Here is a 24,836-nt window from a genome sequence, read left to right as displayed (position 1 = left end):
CTCGGCGTTACGCGGAGCTCGCGGAATTCCGAAAAGTTATGCGGAGTGGAGTTTTTTCCTCGCTCGCATTCGTCAACGTCAACTTGGTGAGCACGAGCTAGGAAAATCTTCCTCCCTGTGGTATTTTGCGGTTGTCAACATCAAGTTGGCGAGCACAAACGTAGAAAATCAACCTCCCGGCGAGATTTCTCAACGCGGGCGGTCCGATTTCTCATTGCGAGCGGTCGCTTATGCTTGCGACCTCTCGTGTTGAGAAACCGTTCGTTTGCGTTGAGAAAGCTGCAGCTCGAGCAAAAATCTACTTGAGCGGCAGAAAGGAAGCGGCGCCCACAAGGTACCATTCGCGATGATTGCACAGTGCGGACAAGCACCTTGCACTGAAAATCACAGTGAACGGCATTTATCTAACATACTCTGCTGCTCACGGAGCTCTGGGTAGTGCGGGCAAGTTTTTTTGCACTTTGCGGAGTTCTGCCGTAGTGGAACTTCGCAAACTTTGCCCAGGCTTAATTATTTCCTGTATTCAAATAAAAAGGATTTGGTTACTGTTGACTGTTGACTGTTCAGTGTCAGTTTAAGTTTTAATTTGGTTTTCTCCCAAAAAAACAAAAACAACAAAAAACAGAAACCATACTTGGACAAAGACGTGGCAACATAAATATTTACTATTATAATGTTCTCTGATCCCAGATGGATGTTTTCGTTGTTCATAAATTCATTGATGATTACCAAGAACTTGGGTTAAAGAAATGTTTCCATATGTTGCAGGTTGGTTACAGGATTGATAATATACTGAATGTTTGTTTCTATAAAGAGCACTCAATATCTTCATTTGTAGGTTGCAATGTTTTGTCCAAATGAAGGTATTTCTCACTAAGACTCTCCAGAAACACCAAATGTAGACTGCATTTGGTATTCTTTAATGCTCTGTTTCTTCTATCTACCCCAAAGATAATATTCATGGTGGGCCGTGGATACCTTTCTGCGGACCTCAGCAAAGTGCGGAGTAATTGTCCCAAAGCAATGAAGAGGTTAATGGCAGACTGTTTAAAGAAGAAAAGAGACGAGCGACCTCTCTTTCCACAGGTATGGACTCTCTAATAGCAACAGTAGGGTGAAGGGATGTCTACTTTGTAACCTGTAAAATATGGAAAACTAAGAGTAGCACCTTCAGTTTGCCATATTAAGTGTGATTTAGATTGTAGCCATATGGAGAAATTGTTTAAGGGAGGTGCCCTTTCCAATGGAAACCCTTGGTTTCAGATGTTGCTAAAAATATCTGTTCGGGCCGCAGACTGAATACATAATTGTTTTTAGCTCTTCACCCAGGCATATCTATTATGACACCAACTGCAGATCTGATGGGTATCACTGCTGGAAATATTGTGCTATATCATAAATGTATCACCTATGTCAATAATAGTATTACAAATTTGTCAAAAGCCACAGTTCAGATATGGTGCATGTCAAGCTCCTAGCCTAATTTGATCACAGTTTCTCTCACTGTTTCTGTGTTACGTAACGTTTCACTTCCTCAGGGCTCAAGTCTTGGCTGTTTGTTGCTTATGAAAAATATCTGAAAGAAAAAGTTAGTTATAGCTTCCTTACCTCAGAATTACCCCCAGGCATTAGACTAGATCTGGAAAGTTTTTCGACAGCAGTACCCCTGCACGTCGGAAGGTGGCGTCGGTCGACTTCGCTTTCGTCAGCAGCGTCATGGTCGCCAGGATGACGTCGCGGTAGCTACATAGACGCGCCCTGACGACAGTTGTGTACACGACTTTCCACGCCAGAAGCGCAGAGCCATACAAGACACTGACCACTGGTGCACAAAACTGGGGCCCCGAAAGAACTCCTCAGCCCTAGAAGTCAGTTCACAAAACGGGGAGGATGGGTGGGGCGGACTATAGCTAACCAATGTTTGTTACAGATATACCGTTACCGAAGGTGTATACCTTGTTCATCTGAAAGAAACAGTTGATTATAGATTCCTTGCCTTGGAGTAGGTACACCAGCAATACCAACCCCGGAGGTGGGTCTGCGAACTAAGTTCCCACCAGAAAGTCCTGGTGAACCGAACGGCCAAAGAAGCCATCTCTCCAGACTTGGCTGTCCAGGCAGTAGTGTTTGGTGAACATATGCAGCGATGCCCATGTAACTGCCTGACAGATGTCATTAAGGGGGACTCCCCGTCCCAAAGCAGTGGTGACTGCCATTGCCCTGGTGGAATGGATACAAAGTCCCCCTGGAGGCTCCTTCTTTGCCAAATAATAGCAAGCTTTGATGCACAGAACGACCCACCTGGAGATGGCACGTTTGTGCACGACCCGACCTTTCTAAGCACCCAGGTAACCAACAGAGAGCAGGTCGTCCACTTGAATTGTTTGGTGCGATCCAAGTAGAAAGAAAGCGCACGTTTTGGATCCAGACGGATTGGAGCCTCTTTTCCTCTTTTGAAGGATGAGGAGGCTTTAATAAGGTAGGCAAAGTGATGATTCGCCACTGTGGAAAGAAGTAACCACCTTGGGAAGAAAGGAAGGTCTAGTTCTAAGGACGGCCTTGTCCAGAGGGACAGCCAGAATGCGAGGCTTGGAAGAAAGAGCGTGTAACTCACTCACCCTGCGTGCAGAGGTGATGGCCACCAGAAAGGCAGTTTACAAAGTGAGAAGTCTGTGAGGTCGTGGTCGCCGGGATGACGTTGAGGCAGCTACGTAGACGCGGCCCTCGCGCGCTGACATCAGTTCTTTCTTTTTCCGCACCAGCAAGCGCAGTTCCGGAGAGAGCGATACCTCCAGTCACTTTTTGACTGACATTATCTCGACTTTATTTAGGGGGGCAACGGAGATTCATCGAGAAAGCCTGGCCACAACATTGCCACAAGATGATGATCCAGGTGCATGTAGTCAAATTTATCTAGAGGTGTTTTAAGAGTTGATCTCTTAGGGGTCATGAGGGGTTATTCAGAAGAGGCATATGTGGTTAGTATGGTTGTATCAGTCCGGCCCAAGTTACCCCATGTCGGAGCAACCAGAGTGAGCAACAGACCCCCCCGGCCCCCTCCCCCCCCCAGCCTCCTCCCCCCGGTCGGTTCTTAACTGTTCTTTTTTCCATTGCCATTTTCATATTCCCTTATTGCTGTGGTCATGCCTTGAACAGCTTTTGCTATCCTTTGTGGGGTAGTATTATATCCTATACTTACCCATGTACTTCAGGCTCTTTCATTGGAAGGTTTTCTTGTCTATTTCAATGTTCTACTAGCTGTCATGTAGGGGACTATTTCTGTTTGTGCAGCTCTACATTTCATTTGTTTGTCAGATGCATACTTCTAGATAAAGGTTCTTGGCATTTTGAGTATCTTTAGGTTCCAGACTGGATTATCTGCAACAGCTCACCACACTTTCTGGCTGATGTGCTTGGGGCCTAAGCTTGATTTTAAGTTGTGTGAACCGCATAGCCTCCTATTTGAATGAGAGGGAGCCAAAGCTCTACATAGTGTGACAAACGGAAGGCTCTTCGTTGGTCTTGATCCAGGTGCTCACATTCATCTAAATTATCCAAGATCAAGAAGAGGAGGCACAAGCAACACCGCACTAGAGAGTCCTCAATGTAAAGTCACCATTTCCTCTCTAGAGGTAGATCACTGCACCATTCCCCATCTCGGGCAGCCAAATCTTCCATTGAACCTGAGTTAGTAGAGGTCACTGTAGAAAGTAGGATCTGCTTTTTGCCTGGTGTCAGTGTGTTGTGACTGTAGGTTGCTGGAATCCTGCTAATCAGGACCCCAGCATCTGTGCTTTCTCTCCTAAAATGGCTTTGGTAAGTACTTTTGTCCCACCACAATTGGCTACTCGTGTACCCTTATAATTCCCTAGTATAGGGTACTAAGGTACTCAGGGCATAGATACTCCAGGGGTATCCCATGTGCTGAAGCATGTATTGTGCCACCCATGGGAGTCCAATTCAACTCTGGCTACAGGCCTGCCATTGCAGCCTGTGTGAGTTGGTGCTTGCACCTCTCGCAACAGATATGTTTTCTTATTTCTGAGGTCCCCTTACATCCTATAAGTCACCCTATGGAAGGCCCTACAGTCCCGAGGGCAGGATGCTTGGTTATAAGTGTGAGGGTGCCCCTGCATGAGCTGGACACGCCTTCATACCCTGGAGTCGATTCTACAGACTTTGTAAGTGCATTCAGCCATTTTTAGATATATAGTGGACATCAGTCATTATGACATGTCTAACTATATGGTGGCGGTGCTGAACCTGGTCATGTTTGGAATCAAACATGTTGGAATCATATCCCAACACCAATTCTGGTGTTGGAGGTATGATCTAATGTGCTAGGGGGCCCCTTAGCGGAACTCCCTGTACTCCTAGTTACAGCCTTTTAGTGTCTGCCAGCTACCCAGTGCTGCTGTCGACCACAGACACTGTTCTACCCTCCTGCTGCTGAGCTGAGCTTGAGTTAGGAGAAGGTAGAACAACAGGTTTCCTGTCACAGGAAGGTGTGACCACCTACCAGCCAGGACTTAGTGGACGCCGTACTTTGCCAGCAGTTGCTTCACAGGTCTCCAGGTCCCAGGGCTCACCGCCCCAGCAGGAGGGGCTTGGGCTGTCACACGCTCAAAAGCGCTTCAACACTCCGGCGCCGCTGAACGCCGTACTTTGCCAGCAGTTGCTTCACAGGACTCCAGGTCGCAGGAATCACTGCCCCAGCAGAAGGGGCTTGGGCAGACGCGCTCTTCCAACACTCCCACGTCAACGGACGCGTGCAGGACGCGCCCGGACAGGCCCGTCCTGAAAAGGCAGGGCCATCACCCCTGGTTTGCTGGGACAGAACTTTGGAACTTTAAACTCGATCCTACGAATCCCGACCCTGGAGTTTGTGTGCAGGTTTTTTTTATACGGCTTTGGTTTTTGGTCAAGCGTTTAGAACTGGCTACAGTTGTTAACTTTTTGGATATCGCTGACTTTGCAACACTGACTCTTTTCAAGCATTTTCCGGGCTTGATTTTGGATTGCTACCTTGACCTGTATTTGGTTTATTTTTATGTTTATATTAGGTCCAACTACAGCAAGCTTTTGATCATGGTGCAAGGGAAACACCCGGGTGTGTAGGTGGCCAAATCTCCTCAAAACTCGATCCTCCTCCTCTATTTTGAATTCTATAACTGGTGCCATGGGGATTATCGAAAAGCAGATCGTGAGCTTGGAGAAAACCTTAACTATTTGTATTGATGATAATCCTGATACAGTCCCATTTAGTGTAGGGGCTAATGTAGTTCCTGACCAAAGCAGCGTAACAAGTATGGTGCAGTTGGATGAGAGGGCTACTAAATCTTCCTCTTTATTTCTGCCAGTTACTCAGCCCTGAGAAAATGCCTTAAAACCCCGTCCAGCAATTCTATTCAGCCCACTTCAGATCTCCGGAAGGGGGAATCGGTGATGGGGGGGGAGGGCTGCCTCCAATCACTCCCCAAATCCAAGCAACAACTAAGAAGTCTAACAAAGCACCAGATAATAACTCTTCTATATTAAATGAGGATTATTCATTTTTGGCAGCCTCAGTACAAGCTCTCATGTATATGGTTAGACTCTCATTTAGTGCTCTTACTGACAGATTAAAAATCATTTAAAATACTACCCTAACTTGTATGAACCTGTTGGGGAAGGTTCACATGCCATCTGACCGTCACCCAGTAAGGGATAACACAGTACCTCCCCAGCATCTAGTAGGGCCCAACGAACTTGCTTTCAGTTTCAGCCAGTGCGCTCACTGCACCACCCAATAACCTTCTGAGTGGCTGTAGACCTAATCCTACTGTTTTTCTCTACAGGTCTGTGCCGCTCCTGATAATCAATTTTCCATGATACATGACACTTTTCCAAGATCATCCCTAGCCAACAATGCTAACAATTAATTACTGCGTTTTTAATCCATAACTAAATCTGAGCGCTTGGAGCTTCCTCCTGCAGCAACATCCTATGTAGTAATTGTATCTAATGTCCCCTCCCTCTCTACTTCTGCTTATGAATCCTGGGTTTCACTCAGGAACAAATCCTTAAATTAGCTAAATGCGAGTGTGGGGATGGGCGGAGCACTTTTTGCAGACATTCAAATGATTAGGAGAGTTAAATGGGTTGGTTTGGGGCATAATTATTCCAGGGAGACTGCGTGGTGTCCCTGACTGCACAACAAATTGTAGTTATACCCCCTTCTTTACCAGGCTCCTGTTTCTCAACACATTTTTTGATCAGCCAGCCCATTCTATTCGGGTGTAGCCTTCTGTTCCCTCATTTCCTATTGCATCTCATAATAGGTTTGATAGTCTGTCCACACCTAATGGAGTGAATTGACTGAAGGCTTCTACCTCGACCAGCAAGGGCCCACGTGTTGGAAATCACACCTTCCCTGAGAACAATCTTAGTACCTGTCCAGATATACTGGTTGAATTCAATTCCCTTTCCTCACAGTCTAGTCCTTCTAGATACCCAACAGCCACTCCAATGGGTTGGACTCAGGTTAACCCATCCCCTACCCCCCCCATCCCCGGTTTTAGCAAAGACTGTTCTATTCTGGAATGTTGCAGGGCTGCATCAAAAGTGCAATACGATTGAGTGGTTAGACTTTGTGTCTAAGTTTAATATTTTATGTTTACAAGGAACATGGTCTTTTGGCCCAATACATCTTAATGGTTTTAAAACATTTCACTCTCCAGAAATTTCTTCTACTTGTGGGAGACCCATAAGTGGTTTATGTGTCAAATAAGCTGGCCCCCTTAAATATTGCAGTGATCGCGACTAAAGTGTATTATCAAATTATTTATATTCAGATTACTTCGTCTACCTCTTTGGCTGTGGACATTTTTATAACAATGCCTGCACGCGGGATATTACTTCCGCCCTCCATCCATTAGATACCGACCTCGAGTCATTGTTTTCCAGTGGCTGTAGGGACTCAATCATTTTATGGTGTGGCGATTTCAATCTCTGATTATCTCCTCAGCCATCCAACAAGGTCTGTGGGTTGGATGCTTCAGATGATTGTGACATCACTCATTTTTTACATACAGGTAATGGGGATTTGTTAAATGACTTACTTTTTAAATACAACCTGGGTTTTTGTAATGATCTAATTATTCCCCCAGTTGAAGTTAAGAGTACTTTTAATGGGAGAGGGGAGCAGAGTGCCATACACTACCTGTTGTATCCTTTGCGCTATTCAGCGATGGTCTTAAATTTTGTTATGTGATTAATCAAAGAGGACTAGCTTAAGTTGACCAAAGTGTTGCAGTACTCTAATTAGTTCTGTCACGGGCACCTTGTTGGGGTATTCATGAAGCCCTCACCCACCAACCTAGTTGGTGGCATGCTTCATCATCGGGCCCACCCAGTGACACCCTTACGCGTCCTGTAGCCTTACTTTTAACCGCTGGTGACGGCCCAGTTATTAAAATTTAATTTACCCTCGGGTACTGGGACCACCACCAAGCCGTTTTAAATCACAACTCACTCAACCTCACTCACTGCACTCTCAGCAATATACCAGCTCCGCTGTAATCAGGCGTCGTAGCACACCCGGGACATACTAGGTGTCACTGGGTGGGCCCGATGATGAAGCATGCCACCAACTAGGTTGGTGGGTGAGGGCTTCATGAGTACACCAACAAGGTGCCCGTGACAGAACTAATTAGAGTACTGCAACACATTGGTCAACTTAAGCTCGTCCTCTTTGATTAATCACATATAAACCCTCGGGGACTCGGACTAGCTATCTAGTCCTCTCTCTCCCTCTTGTTACACGCTTAAATTTTGTTATCCATGATATTGCAATTAGCGATCACTTCCCACAGAGTGCCACTTTGAATATCAATCTCATCTATCAACAGGAGGTTAATTAAAGCTTATACATTAAAATCTCCCACCTTAATGCGTACTCTTTGAGATGGTCCATGATAAATCCAAACAAATACTTCGAAAATATAATCTCAAACCAGAGTGTGGCCTTCGACATCTGTTTGAATGAATCTGCTGAGGCACACAACGTCATTGATGCATTTGAACAAATTAAAAAGGGAATTAAAGAAGTGAGTATTGCTATTTGGAATAAAGCTGGTTCAGGGAATTGCAGTTGGTTTGACTCTGCCTGCACTAGGGCCCTTAGGAGTCTAAAAGTAGCTCTATGTAAGCAACCTAGGTCCACCCAGGAAGTTTGGGAGTGTAGACATTCATACAAGCTTGCCATTAAACTTTATTTTAAAAAAATTGAAGTAGGAGTCCTGCAATCACCTACTCATGGCAAGCCTGAAGAACGACAACACAACCTTATGGCGCTTTATTAATTCCCCATTCCTAAAATCAGCAGACAATCTCCGAATTGAGATCGCCATTACAGAGGCTGTATGGTTAACACACTTTTCCAATCTTTATTCAAACCAGGAGGTTAATGCCACTGCCCTCTCTATGTTTTGCTGCAACAAAGACTCTCCATAATGACCAGATTTATCCTGACTTCACCCTAGATTAGTTCATTTTGGTTCTGATTGCGAGTAAAGGAGTGACGCGCCGGGTCCTGAGGCTATCCCCATCGATCATTTTACATACAACATCGACCTTTGGAGCCCTCTTTTAACACTTCTCTTCAGAGCCTGCCGGAGCGAAGGATTTTTAAGTGCCTAGCCAGAGTCTCTTATAGTTCCCATATATGAGAAGGGAGATTGTAATAGCCCAGCACAATACAGACGTATCTCTTTGCTGGACTCCTTAGTTATGGTGGCCAAACGTATTCTTTTAGGCAGACTGCAGGGCTGGGCTGAGTCTAAAGTAGTATTTCAGATTTGCAGTATGGATTCTGCCCAGGTGTGGGGACAACCGAGCAGGCTATCAATCTGAATTTACTTATAGGGAAACGTGCATATTAAAAGTGCCAGCTTGTTTTCAGAATTTGTAGACTTATCCTTTGCTTTTAACTTTGTTGTGCACGACAATTTAATGGTCAATCATGCTCACTATGGACGTAGATGACACAATTGTGAACTTTCTTACACATCTTTACGCATCAGGCAGGGCTAGAGTACGTTACGGTTTAAATGGTGAATGTGCCAGCCAGTATAGAAAGAGGAGTCAGACAAGAATGTGTACTTGCTCCCATCTTGTTTAACCTTTATATTATTAGCCTAAGCAGAACCCTTGCAAGTTAATGTATTGACCTACCTCAAGTTGAGCATCAACCCATCCTGGCTCATCTATATGCAGATGACGCAGTATTAATGTCCTGTACTCCTCTGGGCGTGCAGCGATTACTCAACGACTTTGCACAGTTTATGCAGAATCATGGCCTGAAAAATTAATATTAGTAATACCTTTGTAATGAATCTTGGGGAAAGAGTTACAAACTCTCGTGATATCTTTATTGAGTGTACCAAGAGCATGTATAAACCTACATTTTCTTACTTAGCTATTTTATTTAACAAAGAAGGGACTTGAATAGCACAGTCAGCTCCAGGAGTCTTCAATTTGTTAAAAGCAATGCAGCCTTGCTGAACTTCTCTAGGAAACTAAGCTTTAAATATCTAAGGGAAATGATGACCTTGTCGTGGCAAAATGCTGCTCAGTTTCCCTATTTTGACATGTTGAACTGTCGCTGCTTGAGGAGTGAGGTTTTAAGGCTGAGAATTGGTGTAAACCCCTACTATCATAATAACGAGACAAAAAGACTAATGATTGGTAGTAATGGGAAGTGCAACTGGATCATGGGGACAACGTGTGATATTTTACATATTTTATTGGACTGTTCTATGGTTTTAGAGTTAAGGAAGGAGATTTTATGCCCAAAAAGTATAGTATAACTAATAGGCCACAGGCAGCAGAATTTTTAACTGAGATGAAGAATTTCGATACAGTCTGTGCCCTGGGGAGGTTTATGCAAAGAGCAAAAGAAATCTTGAAAGGGGTCTAGTATTATTATGCCCCCTTGCTTGCACAGCGTAGATAAGACATATGATCCAAGGTTTAAGTTTGTTAATTTAGATTTGTAAATTGATGTACTAATTGCTAATGCCTGAGGGGAGTTTATATAGAATCAAATGAAACTCAACCTGAGTTAGCAATGGAAGGCTTGTCTTATGCTATGTAAAGTGAACTACTAGGCCTGAAAATATGGTATAGTATTTTAAATCGTGAATTTTAAGATGTTGAGTTTATGATTTTTTTTTTTTTAAGTCATTATTTTTTTATGTATTGTATTTATGCTGTTTTATGTGTTTAAGGACTATGGAGTCTAAATAAACTTGGTTTTTGATTGATTGATTGATTGAGATGGCCATTTATGAGGCCAAATGCAAACTGATTGTCATGTATGGGTCGGAGCTATGGGGTTACCTGAATGTTGATTTTACTTCAGCTAGCCGAAAATGCATACTTAAGGAATCTTCTTGCCCTCCCGAAAAGTTGTTCAACCTTTGTTTGCCACTCTGAATTGAGAGTTCCTCATTTATCATGCTTAATTAAGATCCAGCCAGTCTTGCCCTGCCATACAATCTGGCCATCTGAATACAAAGAGCTTAATGTTTCCATTGTAGAAGATTGCCTCAGATCTATGACTGCATTTAATATTCATTCCTTGGCTCAAATGTGTTCATGACCTTCTGGCCGACATTGATCATCCTGAGTATTTTGATCACCCAGAGCTTTTGATCAGTATCCCAAGGAAAGCTCTAAAACTGAAATGCTACTTGTTACTTGTGGAATTGAGGTTATCCTCTGAGATTAATAAACCTTCTGTTTTGAAGAATCAGTTGATCCAGACCAGTTATGATATGCAACAATATCTAGTTAATGTATATAATCTGCGCCATAGATTTGTTCTGACACAGTTTCGGCTGGACATTTTCCACCATTTAACCAGTTTCCCTACAATCAACAACTGGCTGCATGAATCAGAAAAATGCCCATGTGCAAAGTATCCGTGCAGAGTACTATACACATCCTTTTCTTCTGTAAATATTATTCAGATCTGAGGAATTGTTTTATTAAGCCTCTGTTAAAACCTCTTGGTTTTGTTCAATGCCGACCAGCTTTTATCTACCTGCAATCCCTCCCAAGTCTGTATACATGCACTGTATTGTCATGGTTTCTATTGGATGTTATTATATGTAGGAAGCTGCTGTAGAATTCTTACTAATAACTGGAGTGTCTGTCTTGTTTATATCTATACAATTTTTATATTTTTATATTTTAACTCAGACAATGTTATATTTTTGTAGCTTTTATGAATTCACTATGTGATATCGAATAAAGCTTATTTGACTTGACATGTATTGGGCTGGGGTAAGGGCGCTTTTCAGCGCCACCAGACTTCTTTGAAGGGCACATTTGGTACCCTCCTTGCATACTCCGGTTTGAGCCAGTTCAGGAACCTGTGGTTCCTGCTCTCGCACGAAACTGGAAAAAGGACAGTGGAGTATCCTCCCCTCTGTCCATCACCTCCTCTGGGAGGAACCCCCGAGGCGTTCCATCCCTTTTCTTTGGAATTTAAGGGCTCCCCTTTGAGTGGGTCCTCAGATTCGTCGTGGAACAAGACTCACCTCTGAAACCAAGACACTTTTCGACCTTCTGGACACTTGAACTTCGTTGGATTTCAACTGGAACCGAGACTGCATCAAGGAAGGCTGCTTCTGGTCTTGCTGTTATTCAAGTCTTCTGCCTCATCTGTGTCTGTGATTTGCTCAGGTTCTCCAGAATACCTGTGGGCATCAGGTATATCAGAGGAAATCTCCCTTGCATCTGCACGTACCACAACAAAGCTGACCGATCTGCTGCTCCTAACGTTCTATGGACGTCCAGAGGATCAGCAACCCAGGTGGTGGTTATCTGGCTCTCCAGAGGTCTGATATGTGTTCCCTGCAATCTGGAGGACTTTATTCCTCGTCCAAGGTGCTGGGACCAAACCCCTGTCAACCGCTTCAACTTGCCGTTGCCAAGGCTTGCTGGCTTTTCGTGGGCGGCCCGAATGGAGCAAATAGATCAGTCTCCTGCAAACTTGTTGTTGCATTTTAACTGTAATATAATACCTTTAAAAGCATTACTTTGCACTGACCCGGGAAGAAAGTTTGTTCCCGTCATTTCCCCAGCGTAACCGTAAAGAACCTTCTGAAAGAGCAAGGGCTCTTCCAGTGTTGTACTTTCTTGAAGTATCCATAACTTGCGATGTTTTAATAGGATTCTTATGGTTTTTAGCTTGGTTTGAAGAGTAAAAGAGATACTATTTTCATACCTCATTGTGGAGTCTTTTTTGTGATGTTTTCACTGTGTTACTGTATCCACTTATGCACAATTGCTTTTTACAGTACCTCATATTAATCCTTACTGCTCGTTGCCAAGCTACCAGAGGGTGAGCATGGGCTGATTTAAGTGTGTGTGACTGACTTACCGTGACCAGAATTGTAGTCCCTACTTGGACAGGGTGCATATCTCCGCCACCTAAAGACCCGATTTCTAACATGAAGTAAAACACCTATCTTGTAAATTCAGAGCCCATACACCTGAAACTTGTTTAAAAGGAACTAAAAAAAGGTGTGTTATCAGTTATGCTGACAGTTGCTTACTGAGAAATAAATTGTTCTTTAGGCAGGATTGAAGGGATCTTAGCACTAGCGGACAAAGCATCCCAAGTAACTTTATATTTAGGCTTAGGAGAATCCAGACATCTGATACCCCTCAACTACTTGGACATGAAGGGATATTCGTCAACAGATGAGCAGGCCGCAGGAATGTGACCCACGGAAATCACTGATCTAAAGGAATTAATTGTTCTGGAAGACAGGCCATCTGATACCAAAGATGTACGGAAGTTAGGGTCACATCTTCTGCCACAGCATCCAAATCACATTCCATGCTGCAGCATGACCATCTTCTCCAGGCTGATTTCTATCTCTTGTAGGTCGAGTCGGGCCAGGCTCTATTGATAAGATCGAGAGTTTGTTCCAAAAGTCCTGGCACTTACTAGAGTCTCTGGAAAGTCACCAGGCTACTAACCTCAGCTCAAGAGCACCAACGTCCAAAGGTAATGATCCAACGATTATTACCATTGGGTGTAGGTGACCCTAAAGGTTCAGGAGAGAACTTGGGAAAAGTGGAAGCAAGCGTCAGAAGTTTTGGGAACCAACTCTGTGCTCTCCACAAGGAAGAAATCAAAATGTGTTCTGCCTCTTGTTTCCTGACCTTCAGTGCCACTATTGGAATCATGGAAAAGGGGGTGTCTTAAAAAAAGTGGTCTACATATTCCAGCTCACCGGGGTCGATGGCTTTCGTCAGGACCATTATTCCGGGGGGAACCCCTTTTTTTGTTACTCACGGCAGGCGGAACAATGTCCCCTGGGTTTGCTTTATATACCGGTAGTGGTCATTCCAGACAATGAGAAAACATTGTTCTCAGCTGCAATAAAAAAGAGATATAAGCCAACGTAAAGTACAGAACACAGTATCAATGATCTTGTTCTAATTATGTACATATGTTAATTTGCATGCTGGCTAGTGATGTGCCCATGATGATAGCGATTTGATTTTTAGAAAATCTTAATATTCTGGTGACTCTAAGTTCTATCTGCTTGAACTGTTCATAGAAAGAATTTTCCTACATATTACTGTTACTCGGTTACTCGGCCACACATGTCGTTGTAATGTATATGTATGTTATCTCTCAGAGTACTAATTACGTCGGAATTTACACAAATCTCTTTTGTTTGTAATTCTCAAATATTTTTTTATCTAGAGGTTAAGTTTTTGGTTAGTCAACCCTCTAGGTGTAGTGAATCTCTTGTTTCCCATTTATTGGAAATCCGACTCAATGAAAGTTCTCAGTCTGGCATGTTGAAAAGTCATGAGTCGGGTGTATGGAACAACCATATTGTTATTACAAAGAGTTTTTTAACTTATTCTCTCGAAAGAGGGTCCTCATAGGATACCGGGAACTTTCATTGTGTCGGATTTCCGATAAATGGGAAAAGACAGATTCACTACACCCAATGGTCAGAGACACTGGTTTCCCCGCACAGCTCCACCGTTGTGGAACTGCCTTTAGCGCCGCTTGAGCTCCTTGCCAGGTGGGTGTAGAGGCCCTCGTCCAACCGCAGCTCCTGCCTGCACTTCATCATTGGTGGTCTAGTGGAAGAGCTTACTCTTCTGTTAGTCCCCTCTGTGTGTGTCATCTTTTCTCTCTCTGTTTTTCTTTCTGTTTGCCTCTTTTTTCTGTTTGCCTCTTTTTTCTGTTTGCCTCTTTTTTCTGTTTCGCCTCTGTTTCTGTTTCGCCTCTGTTTCTGTTTCGCCTCTGTTTCTGTTTCGCCTCGGTTTCTGTTTCGCCTCGGTTTCGGTTTAGCCTTACTTTCTGTTTTGTCTCTGTTTTCTGTTTTGCCTCTTTTTTCAGTTTTCCTCTGTTTTCTGTTTTGCCTCTTTTTTCTGTTTGTCGCTGTTTTCTGTTTTGCCACTTTTTTCTGTTTGCCTTTCTTTTCCCCTGCTTCTCCTCTTCGTGTTTCCTTCACTTCCCTTTGCCTCCTTTTCCCTCGCGCTCCCCGCCACTGCTGCCTCCGCGGCTACTCCTACCCAGCATGCCGATCCTACCTCTTAGCTGCTCCCCCTCCCCCTGACCCCTACTTAATGGTGGCCATTGCATGGCAAGAAGAGCAAGACCTCTGTCCTCCTGGTCAGAGTCACTGATCTCCCCCGTGCAGCTCCACCGTTGTGGGACTGACCTTAGCGCCGCTCGAGCTCCTTGCCAGGTAGGTGTTCATGGCCCTCCTCCACCTGCAGCTCTTGACTGCGCCTCATCCCTGATGGTCTGGTGGAAGAGCTTGCTCTTCTGCTAGTCTGCTCTGTGTGTGTCATCTTTTCTCTATCTGTTTTTCTTTCTGTTTGCCTCCTTTTTCTGTTTTGCCTCTTGTTTCTGTTTGCCTCTGTTTTGCCTCTTTTCTCTGTTTGCTTTTCTTTTCCTCTGCTTCTCCTCTTCTTGTTTCCTTCCCTTCCCTTTGCCTTCTTTTCCCTCTCGCTCCCCGCCGCTGCTGCCCCTGCTGCCCTCCCGCCTCCCATCTTCTCACCCTCCCCTCCCAACCCCTACTTAATGATAGCCGATGGCGCACCGCTGGTGCACCTATGGCAAACCCGTCTGCGCCCATCCGTCACCCGACCGCAATCAACTCCAGGTACCCTGGTCACCCTACCCCCTGCCGGTAAGGCCCCAGCACTCTCCATGCACTCAACCCTCGATGCAACAACTGCCATCGCTCGACGTCGAGCAACACCCAAGGCCCAATCTCCTGCAGACCTCCAGACTCCGGCACGTACCCCCAACACAGTAGATGCTACTGCACACAAGCCACTGAGCAGCATCCTCCTCTACGTATGCTCCCTGCACAGACACGCTGTAGAAAACTGAGACCTCCTCAACACTCACCAGCCCGACGTCGCCTTCCTCACAGGGACCTGGACCAATGCTAGCTCTGAACCCGACATCGCAACCACTACCCCCGACGGATACAAGATCCTGAGGAAACAGCACCCCAACTGCCCAGGAGGAGGCCTCGCCATTGTCCACAAGAGCTCCCTCTGACTCACAACCACTGACTCGGAGGACACATCCACTTCCAGATCCAGCCTAACCCTAGAGCAATGCTCCGTGAAACACTCGCCTGCAGACCCCTTGGGCCCTGCACCCCCTTCACCAACTTCATCACAGACCGCATCACACCCCACGCCCTCACCTCAATGGACTACATATTTCTTGGAGACATGAACTTCCATCTGGACGACCACAGCGAACCCAACACCACCATCCTCCTGAAGAATCTCACCAACATAGGATTGAAGCAATTTTTCTCCACCCCCACTCACACAGGAGGACATCCACTCGACCCCATCTTCGCCTGACGAAACAACATTCGCTTCAGCCACAACACGGAACTGTTCTGGACAGCCAGCCACTGCATCCACTTCTCCTTTACGAAACCCACCACTCATAAGCGCACACTCTGGCCCCCACGCCGAAGCTGGCTTAAAGTCTCAGAAGGAAACCTCACCTCCACTCCCCCCCCACTACGACAGACGCCAACTCGGCGGCAAGCAACCTCCACCAATGGATCGCCAACTGAGCAAACACCCTCGCTCTCCTCAAGAACACCAGGAGACGACACAATAAAAAAGCCAACTGGTTCACCACGGATCTCCGCAAATTCAAGTCCTCCTGCTGACAACCGGAGAAGAAGTGGAGAAACAGCAAAACCCTGGAAGCTCACTCCGACTACAAAGCGCCCATCACAGAACATCACCAACTCATCAGATCAACAAAGAAAAACTTCATCCAAGACAGAATCCTCTCCAGCGCCCACAACTCCAAGGAACTCTTTGTGATCATACAGGAATTTGCCAAACTCAACAGCGAAAGAACTGATGTCCCTCCCTCCCAAGACTGCAACAAACTCAGCTCTTTCTTTCACCTCAAGATCAAGACGATTTACTACAACTTCGATGACCAAGACCACAATACCACCTCAACCCCCATTCCCACCAAAGCCATCCAACAGACCCTTCTCACCTGGAGCCCTCTAACCACAGAAGACATCTTAAAGACAATGAAGAGCATTCACTCCAGAGCATCTTCTGTTCCCTATCTGCCACACATTTTCCACAGGGCCGGCACTGCCATCGCACCCCAGCTATGCCGAACTAGCAACTGCTTCCTCGAGACCGCCACATTCCCAGACATCTTGAAACACACAGAAGTCACCCCTCTCGCGCTCCGCAGACCCAACAGATCTCAAGAACTTAAGGCCTATCTCTCTGCTCCCCTCGCCGGCAACGTCATCGAAAAGGCCATCAACTCCCAGCTAACACACGTCATAGAAACAAACAGCATCCTAGACACCTCTCAATCTGGAATCCGCAGCAACCACAGCACCAAGACCACCCTCTTTGCCGCCACCGACGACATCCGTGCCCTCCTCGACCAAGGCCACAGGGCAGCCCTCATCCTCCTAGACCTATCATCAGCCTTCAACACCGTCTCCCACCACACACAAGCCACCAGGCTCCACGACACCAGCATCAGAGAAATAGCATTAGACTAGATACAATCTTTTCTCTCAGGCAGAACACAGTGAATTAGACTCCCGCCCTTCCTCTCAGAACCAACAGAAATCAGATCCGGATTACCCCAAGGTTCCTCCCTCAGCCCAACACTCTTCAACATCTACATGGCCCTCCTCGCCCCTATCGTCCGAAACCACAGACTCAACATCATCTCCTATGCCGATGACACCCAGCTCATCCTCTCCCTCACCACTGAACTGACATCACCAGGCGAAGGGATTAAAGGCTTTGTGACCTGGATGAGCAACAGCTGTCTGAAGCTGAACGCAGAGAAAATGGAAGTCCTCACTCTCGGCTCTGCTCCTTCCGCATGGGACACCTGGTGGCCCCCCACCCTCGGAAACCCACCCACCACAACGAACCACGCACACAACCTCAGCATCATGCTCGACTCCTCACACTTCATGAATCGCCAGATCAACGTTGTAATCTCCGCATGCTTCAACACCCTCCGCCTATATTGGCACCATCCTCTCATGCTGGCATCAGTTCTTTTCTTCTGGCAACTTCAGCGCAGATCCAGAGAGAGCTACCTCACTCCATTTTTTTGACATCTTTTTTGACCTTTTGTTGAAATTCTTTTGAGCTTTTCGCCCGGTGTGCTGTAAGAATGTCTCCTAAAAACCTGTGGGGTTTAAAACCTGTGGATCCGGTCACAGGCAGAAGTGTGTGACTGACTCCCACCTTATTTTCGTCTGGTGCCAGGCCAAGACTCTTAAAGTCTGCCCGACTGTCCAGCAATTAACCTTAAGGTGGTCCAGGAGTGTGCTCTGCAGCACCTGGTCATCCAACACCAAAAGACTCTGCACGGCTCCTTGACATGGTCATGAGGAAAGCCTCGGGCCCGCTCTTGAAGTTGTTCCCTTCGATCATCGTCACATTCCAAGTCATTGTCGGGTAAGTTCCACAAGGAATCCAAGAAGTCGAAGCGCTCTTTGACTTTACTGCACTGTTCCAAGATTTAGAGCAAGGCGCTGAAAGGACACCATAAATCTAGGCCCTCCCACATGTCAGTTGGGAACCCTGAGTCTGGGTCCACGCAGCCTCTCCTAGGCTATCTCTTTGCCATAGCGCCCCCCCATCCTCACCGGCCAGCTTAAAGAATTTTATGAGGCCATGCACCTCATATTTGGGCAGGACAGCTCCTCTGGTGCACCTTCAGGTCCGATTGGTTCGGCATGCACCCCAATTGGATTTGCGCCTGCGGGTCCACCCTCAGTAACAGCGTGCCCTTTGGATCCGTCGTGGATCTAGATTAGCCCCCCCACACCCACGAGGCTGCATCCTTCACTGATGCCTTTTTCTGCTCCAAATTGTCCAGTGTTGTTGCACCCTTCCATTTGCATAAACCCTGCTTCCCATGCCGCCAAGAAGTTCAGGCTCTTTTTGCCAAAGGAGCCGTATAGAGGGTGCCGACATCAGAAGAAGGTTGTGGTTGCTATACCCGATACTTTCTGGTGGTGCTGAAAATGGAAGGAGACTCCGCCCTATCCTAGATCTGCGCCCTCTCAACTACTTTCTGAAAAGGAGAAATTCTAAATGCTCATATTGGCTCACGTCCTGTCTGCCCTGATCCCTGGTGACGGGATTGTACTGTTGGACTTGAAGTAATGCCTATTTTTACATACCTGCCCAGCCAGCCCACAGATGTTACCCGCGGTTCACAGTGGGCCACAGGCACTTTCAGTTCGCTGTGCTCAACTTTGGCTTTACCAGCACCCCTCCTATATTCACAAAGGTGATGGCATACAAGCACTGCGGAGGTCATGGGTTCCAGCAGCCTTTCCCTACCCCGACGACTGATTGTTGAAGTCTGGTTTGCCGCAGGCAGTCATCTCCCACCTCCAGGCTATGGCGGACCTCCTGCATTTGCTGAGGTAAGCAAACTTGCCAAAGTCACACCTGACTCCATCTGGGATCCTCCTACTCATATGAGCCATTATAGACACAATGTAGTATCAGACCTATCCTCAGGCGTGAGTCCAGGATGTTCAGGCTAGGATTCTGATGTTTAGCCTTTAGCCTGGATTTCGGTGAGACTAACTCTGAAGATGCTGGGCCTCATGGCCTCTTGCACCGTGCTAGTGAAATATACATGCAGGGTCTGGAGTAGGATCTGAAGTCCCAGTAGGCAGCCTCATGGGAATCTCTCCTGCCTGGGCCAGATATCTGCGGGAACTACAAAAGATCTGCATTGGTAGCTGACAAACAACGAGTGGGTCAGGAGCAGAACTCTCTCCCGTCCACATCCAGATTCGTTCCTTCTTGGTGCTTCTGGGTTGGGGTGGGCTTCTGGGAGAGGTAGAGATGAGAGGAATCTTCATGCGCAGAGTCACCTGTCCACATAAACCTGTTGGAGTTGAGAGCGATTCGCTTGACATTGAATGCCTTTATTTTTTATATCAAAGGAAGGCTAATTAGGTGTTCACAAGCAACACCACTGCCATGTTCTATTGCAACAAGCAGGGCTGTGTGGGTGTTAGAAAGGCGAACCCGGGGGAGGCAGAAGGTGTCTGACTGACCACCCCTAGGTCTACCCCTCCTTCAGAGAAGGGACCGAGCGATGTCGAGAGGCCTCCGACGGGAGGGCTCTCTCCTAGAATCGTACAGCAGAGTAACCACACCACTACAAATATACACCACACGTAGATAGAGTTTTCAATCTTTATCGGGCAATAAGTATCGTTTCAATATATACAGCAGATCCAGAGATCTGGAAAGTCTCGGGGCAAGGTAGCGGGACAGTCTTATAGATGGTCGGTTGCAATGGGACCCTACGCACAGCTCTCAATCCTCGAGCTGGGGGGTTCCGGAAGGTTGGGCCGCGGCAGCGCCACCAGGCTCCAGGATGGTTCAGCGAGCGTGGACCGCGGCAGCGCCAGCAGGCTACAAGATGATTCAGCGAGTGTGGACCGCGGCAGCGCCAGCAGGCTCCAAGATGATTCAGCGAGTGTGGACCGCGGCAGCGCCAGCAGGTTCCCAGATGGTTCAGCGAGTGTGGACCGCGGCAGCGCCAGCAGGTTCCGAGATGGTTCAGCGAGTGTGGACCGCGGCAGCGCCAGCAGGCTCCAAGATGATTCAGCGAGTGTGGACCGCGGCAGCGCCAGCAGGTTCCCAGATGGTTCAGCGAGTGTGGACCGCGGCAGCGCCAGCAGGTTCCGAGATGGTTCAGCGAGTGTGGACCGCGGCAGCGCCAGCAGGTTCCAAGATGGTTACAGCAAAGATGGACCGCGGCAGCGCCAGCAGGCTCCAGGTAGAACAGCAAGGTGAGTTCGCCTCAGGGTCCGCCGCGACAGCGTCAGCAGGGCTTCTCGACTCCGGGATACAACTGCCATCCTACTCCGGGGCTGGCCCAGATATAGGTCTGGAGTCCTTTAATGTCCGGACCCTCTCGCCTGGGGGTCAGAGGGGCCGGGATGATGGTGTCCAGACACCCAGCAGGGGGGTGGAGCCGGAGCCCAGGGAGGCCGGAGGGTGATTGAAACCAGGCATCCGGGAATGGTTGGAGAGCCATCGAAACTCCCCTCTCCTTGTCTCTGGTGGAGTGGCCACTCTACCACCCGGAGGGTTCTTGGTGCCTCGATGGCGGGCTCGCTGGGGCCGTGGCCGCGGCTGGTCCGGGACCACGTGTCTGTGACGTGATGGGCCCAAGATGGCGTCGGGCCTGGAATGAGGGTCCGGGGTGGGCACCGGACCGGTAATGCTGGGGCGGCCCGAGGGTGCCGTGTCAGTGGTTGTGGGCCACTGGGTGGCGAATCTGGTGGTTTGGAGGGCGTGCAGAGGTGTGCCCGAGGCCGACCCGGGCTGGATGGAGGGCCAATGTCGTCCGGGGCCCGCCATGCGGGAGGGGTAGGACCACGCCACGAGGCCGGGTCCAACACGCGTCCCCCCCAGCTGAAGGCAGGGGAGAGTCACCCATCTTCTTGGGGATTCTCCTCGCCAAGGCGGAAGAATCTGGAGAGGCCGTCAGCGTTGGCGTGGTCGTTGCCAGGGCGATGTTCCACGGTGAAGTTCATCCCTTGGAGGGAGATGGACCAACGTAGCAACTTCGGGTTCTCGCCCCGCATCTGCATCAACCACCGCAGGGGCCGGTGGTCGGTCTGTACTCGGAAGTGGGTGCCGAAGAAGTAGGGCCGGAGCTTCTTTAGGGCCCATACGACGGCGAATGCTTCCCTCTCGATGGTGCTCCATCGTTGTTCTCGGGCCAGCAGGCGCCGGCTGATGAAGGCCACAGGAAGGTCAACTCCGTCAGAGTTCATTTGGGACAGTAGGGCCCCAATGCCGTGTTCCGAGGCGTCAGTTTGGACGATGAACTCTCGGCTGTAGTCGGGGGCCTGGAGCACCGGGGCGGAGCACATGGCAGTCTTTAGTGTCTCAAAGGCTACTTGGCACTCGGGGGTCCAGTGCACCTTCGGGGGTAGTCTCTTGGAGGTTAGTTCTGTGAGGGGCCCCACAATGCTCCCATAGTCCTTTATGAACCGTCGATAGTATTCAGTGAGCCCCAGGAAGGCTCGGACGGCGGTCTGGGTGACGGGGGGCTCCCAGGCCTGGATGGCGTTGATCTTGGGTTGAAGGGGAGCCACTTGGCCGCTCCCCACTTGGTGTCCCAGATAGGTCACGGACCCTTGACCGATCTGGCACTTGCTGGCTTTTATTGTTAGCCCGGCCCGTTGGAGGGCCGTCAGGACCTTCCAGAGGTGGGTCAGGTGCTCGTCCCAACAGAGGCTGTACACTGCAATATCGTCCAGATAGGCGGCACTGAACTCTTCCAGCCCTGCCAGCACCCAATTCACTAGTCTCTGGAAGGTGGCCGGAGCATTCTTCATGCCGAAGGGCATCACGTTGAAGTGGAAGTGGCCATCGGGGGTCGAGAAAGCGGATCGTTCTTGTGCCCCTGGCGTGAGGCCGATTTGCCAGTATCCGGCCGTGAGGTCGAAGGTGCTGAGGTACCTGGCGGCTCCCAGGCGATCGATCAGTTCATCCGCTCGGGGAATGGGATGGGCGTCGGTCCTGGTGACGGCATTCAGTCCCCGGTAGTCGACACAGAACCGCAGCTCCGGGGGCACCCCGGGGGCGGCGGCCTTAGGGACCAGGACGACGGGACTGGCCCATGGACTGTCTGAAGCTTCGACTACCCCTAGGGCTAGCATCTTGGAAACTTCGGCTTGGATGCAGGCACGGACTCGGTAGGCTCGGTGCCGCACGGGCGGACTGTCCCCGGTGTCGACGTCGTGAACACACCTCTGGGTGACTCCGGGGGTGAGGGAAAATAAGTTCGCAAATTGACCCAGGAGTTCCTGGCAGTCCTGGCGCTGTTTGGGTGTCAGCGCGGGAGAGAGGGAGACTCCCTCGACGGAGCCATCTTTCTCGGAGGTGCTCAGGAGGTCTGGTAGAGGCTCGGAGTCGTCCTCTGCTCCGTCATCGGTAGCCAACAACAGGCTCAGTTCGGTGCGGACAAAGTGGGGCTTGAGCCGGTTGGCGTGTAGGACCCGGAGGGGGTTCCGGGGGGACTCCATGTCCACTAGGTAGGTGACGGGGCTCTTGCGCTCCACCACTTTGAAGGGCCCCGTCCATCTGTCCTGGAGGGCGCCGGGGTCGACCGGGGACATGACCCAGACCTGCTGGCCCGGCTCGAATTCAATGGACGAGGCATTTTCATCGTACCAGCGCTTCATCTCCTCTTGACTGGCCTTCAGGTTGGTTTCGGCCAGTTCCCGGAACTTCCGAGTCTGGTTGCGGAGAGTCAAGAGCTATCGGAAAACATCGGGCGGAGTATCGGAGGCGGCCAGCTCCCAGCCTTCCTTGACCAGGCTGAGGGGGCCTCGCACCGGGTGTCCATATAATAGTTCAAAAGGGCTGAACCCCAGGGACTTCTGGGGTACCTCCCGGTAGGCGAACAGGAGGCATGGCAGCAGAACGTCCCATTTGCGCCGGAGGGGCTCTTCTAGGCCCTTGATCATTCCTTTCAGGGTCCTATTAAATCGCTCCACTAGTCCATTCCCTTGAGGGTGATACGGGGTGGTGAACTTATACGCGACCCCGCACTGTTGCCACAGGGACCGCATATATTTCGATATAAAGTTTGTGCCCCGATCACTGACGACCTCTCGGGGGAAGCCGACTCGGGAGAAGATCCCCATTAGCGCCCGACCCACTACGGGGGCTGTGATAGTCCGGAGGGGGATAGCTTCTGGGTAGCGGGTGGCATGGTCCACCAGGACGAGGATGAAGCGGTGCCCCTGGGAGGTTGGAGGATCCAGGGGCCCCACGATGTCGATCCCTACTCGCTCGAAGGGAGTGGTCACCACGGGAAACGGTTGGAGTGGGGCCTTGATTTTCCCCCCACTCTTTCCGCTGGCTTGGCAGGTCGGACAGGTTCGGCAGTGGTTGTACACATCGCGGCGCATCTTCGGCCAATAAAAGTGGGTCACCAGGCGGCTGTAGGTTTTGTCCTGCCCCAGGTGTCCGGCGAGGGGCACATCATGTGCCAGGTTTATGAGAAAGTCTTTGAAGTGGAGGGGGACGACTAGCACTCGGCCGGCCCCCAGCTCGGCGATCTTTTGTTCACTGTACTGGAGGTCCTGGTCCCAATAGATCCAGTGGGACCCCGAGGAGTCTCCTGTGGCTTGCGTGGCGGCTTGTTGTCGGAGTCCCTCAAGGGAAGGACATGTCTTTTGTTCCCGACGGAACTGCTCGCGGGTGGGGCCCCCTTCTTGGTGCCACTGGGCTAGTTCGGGAAGGGGCCCGAGCTCGGGAAGTTCTTCATGGCTGGGGCCCTGCGGCCCCAGTTCGGGTTCGGCCGTGGCAGTGGCGGGTGGCGGAGGTGCCGGCCATTCAGGTTCTTCGGGCAGATTGTCTTCGGTTGGGACGGCATCCCGGGTGGACATGGATCGGGTCGTTACGCAAACCCATTCAGGAAGGCCTAGCTTCCCCAGATGCTCTCTTCGCTCGATCTGTGCCCAGGGGGAACTTTCCAGGTCGTTCCCTAGGAGGCAGTCCACCAGGGCATCGTCTCGGACGGTGACTTTCAGCAGGCCGGACACTCCTCCCCACTCGAAGGGGATGCGGGCCATCTGGCACAGGCTCTCGGAATTGTCCGCTGACCGGACAGGGCACAGAACGTGGGGCAAGATTTGTTCTGGGGTCACCAGATGGCAGCGGACGGCGGTTATGCTGGCCCCCGTGTCACGGAGAGCCTCGGCCCGGCGTCCGTTGATGGTGACCCATTGGCGGTACTTCTGGGTGTTGACCGGAATCTGGTCTCAGGGGATCATGTCTTTGTCGCCCAGGGAGGCGAGGCACATGGCCGCGGACTCCCATTCTTCTGGTTCCATAGGGACCTCTTCTTCTTCATCCTTTTCTGCGCTCAGGGCAGCTGCAGTGATTTGTCGACCGGGGGGCCCGGTGGTGCCGGGCCGCTGGTTCATGGGGCAGAGAGGATCATTGGCATAGTGACCCAGCCGTTGGCATCTGTGGCACGTAATGTTGGGGCGAAGCCCCGGTCGGGCTGGATGGGCCCCCCTCGGGCTGGCGGCTGATGTAGAGGAGGCGGGCGAAGACCCCGGCGGAAGGTCCCGACCTCGGCTGATGCCAGACCCGCCGCCTCGCGGCCGGTGGTTCCCCGGGGACCCTCGTCCGTATTCTCCTGTGGTGTTCCGGTGGACGCGGTTGCTCGCCCACCGATCTGCTTCGACCGCTAG

At 49.4% G+C, this 24,836-nt stretch overlaps 1 protein-coding gene across 1 annotated transcript in view; it reads left to right on the top strand.

Annotated features, from left to right (window-relative positions):
- Positions 1 to 24,836, top strand: part of BRAF (B-Raf proto-oncogene, serine/threonine kinase) — an 805,579-nt gene that overhangs the window by 729,448 nt on the left and 51,295 nt on the right. The window contains exon 17 of the mRNA XM_078668198.1: positions 952 to 1,086. Within this exon, the coding sequence (XP_078524324.1) occupies positions 952 to 1,086 (135 nt within the window). The remainder of the gene's footprint in view (positions 1 to 951; positions 1,087 to 24,836) is intronic.

Source organism: Lissotriton helveticus, chromosome 1_1 (genome assembly GCF_964261635.1).
Source record: "Lissotriton helveticus chromosome 1_1, aLisHel1.1, whole genome shotgun sequence".
Taxonomy (NCBI): domain Eukaryota; kingdom Metazoa; phylum Chordata; class Amphibia; order Caudata; family Salamandridae; genus Lissotriton; species Lissotriton helveticus.
The sequence above is the reverse complement of the archived record's forward strand: the minus strand, read 5'-3'. Positions and strand labels throughout refer to the sequence as shown.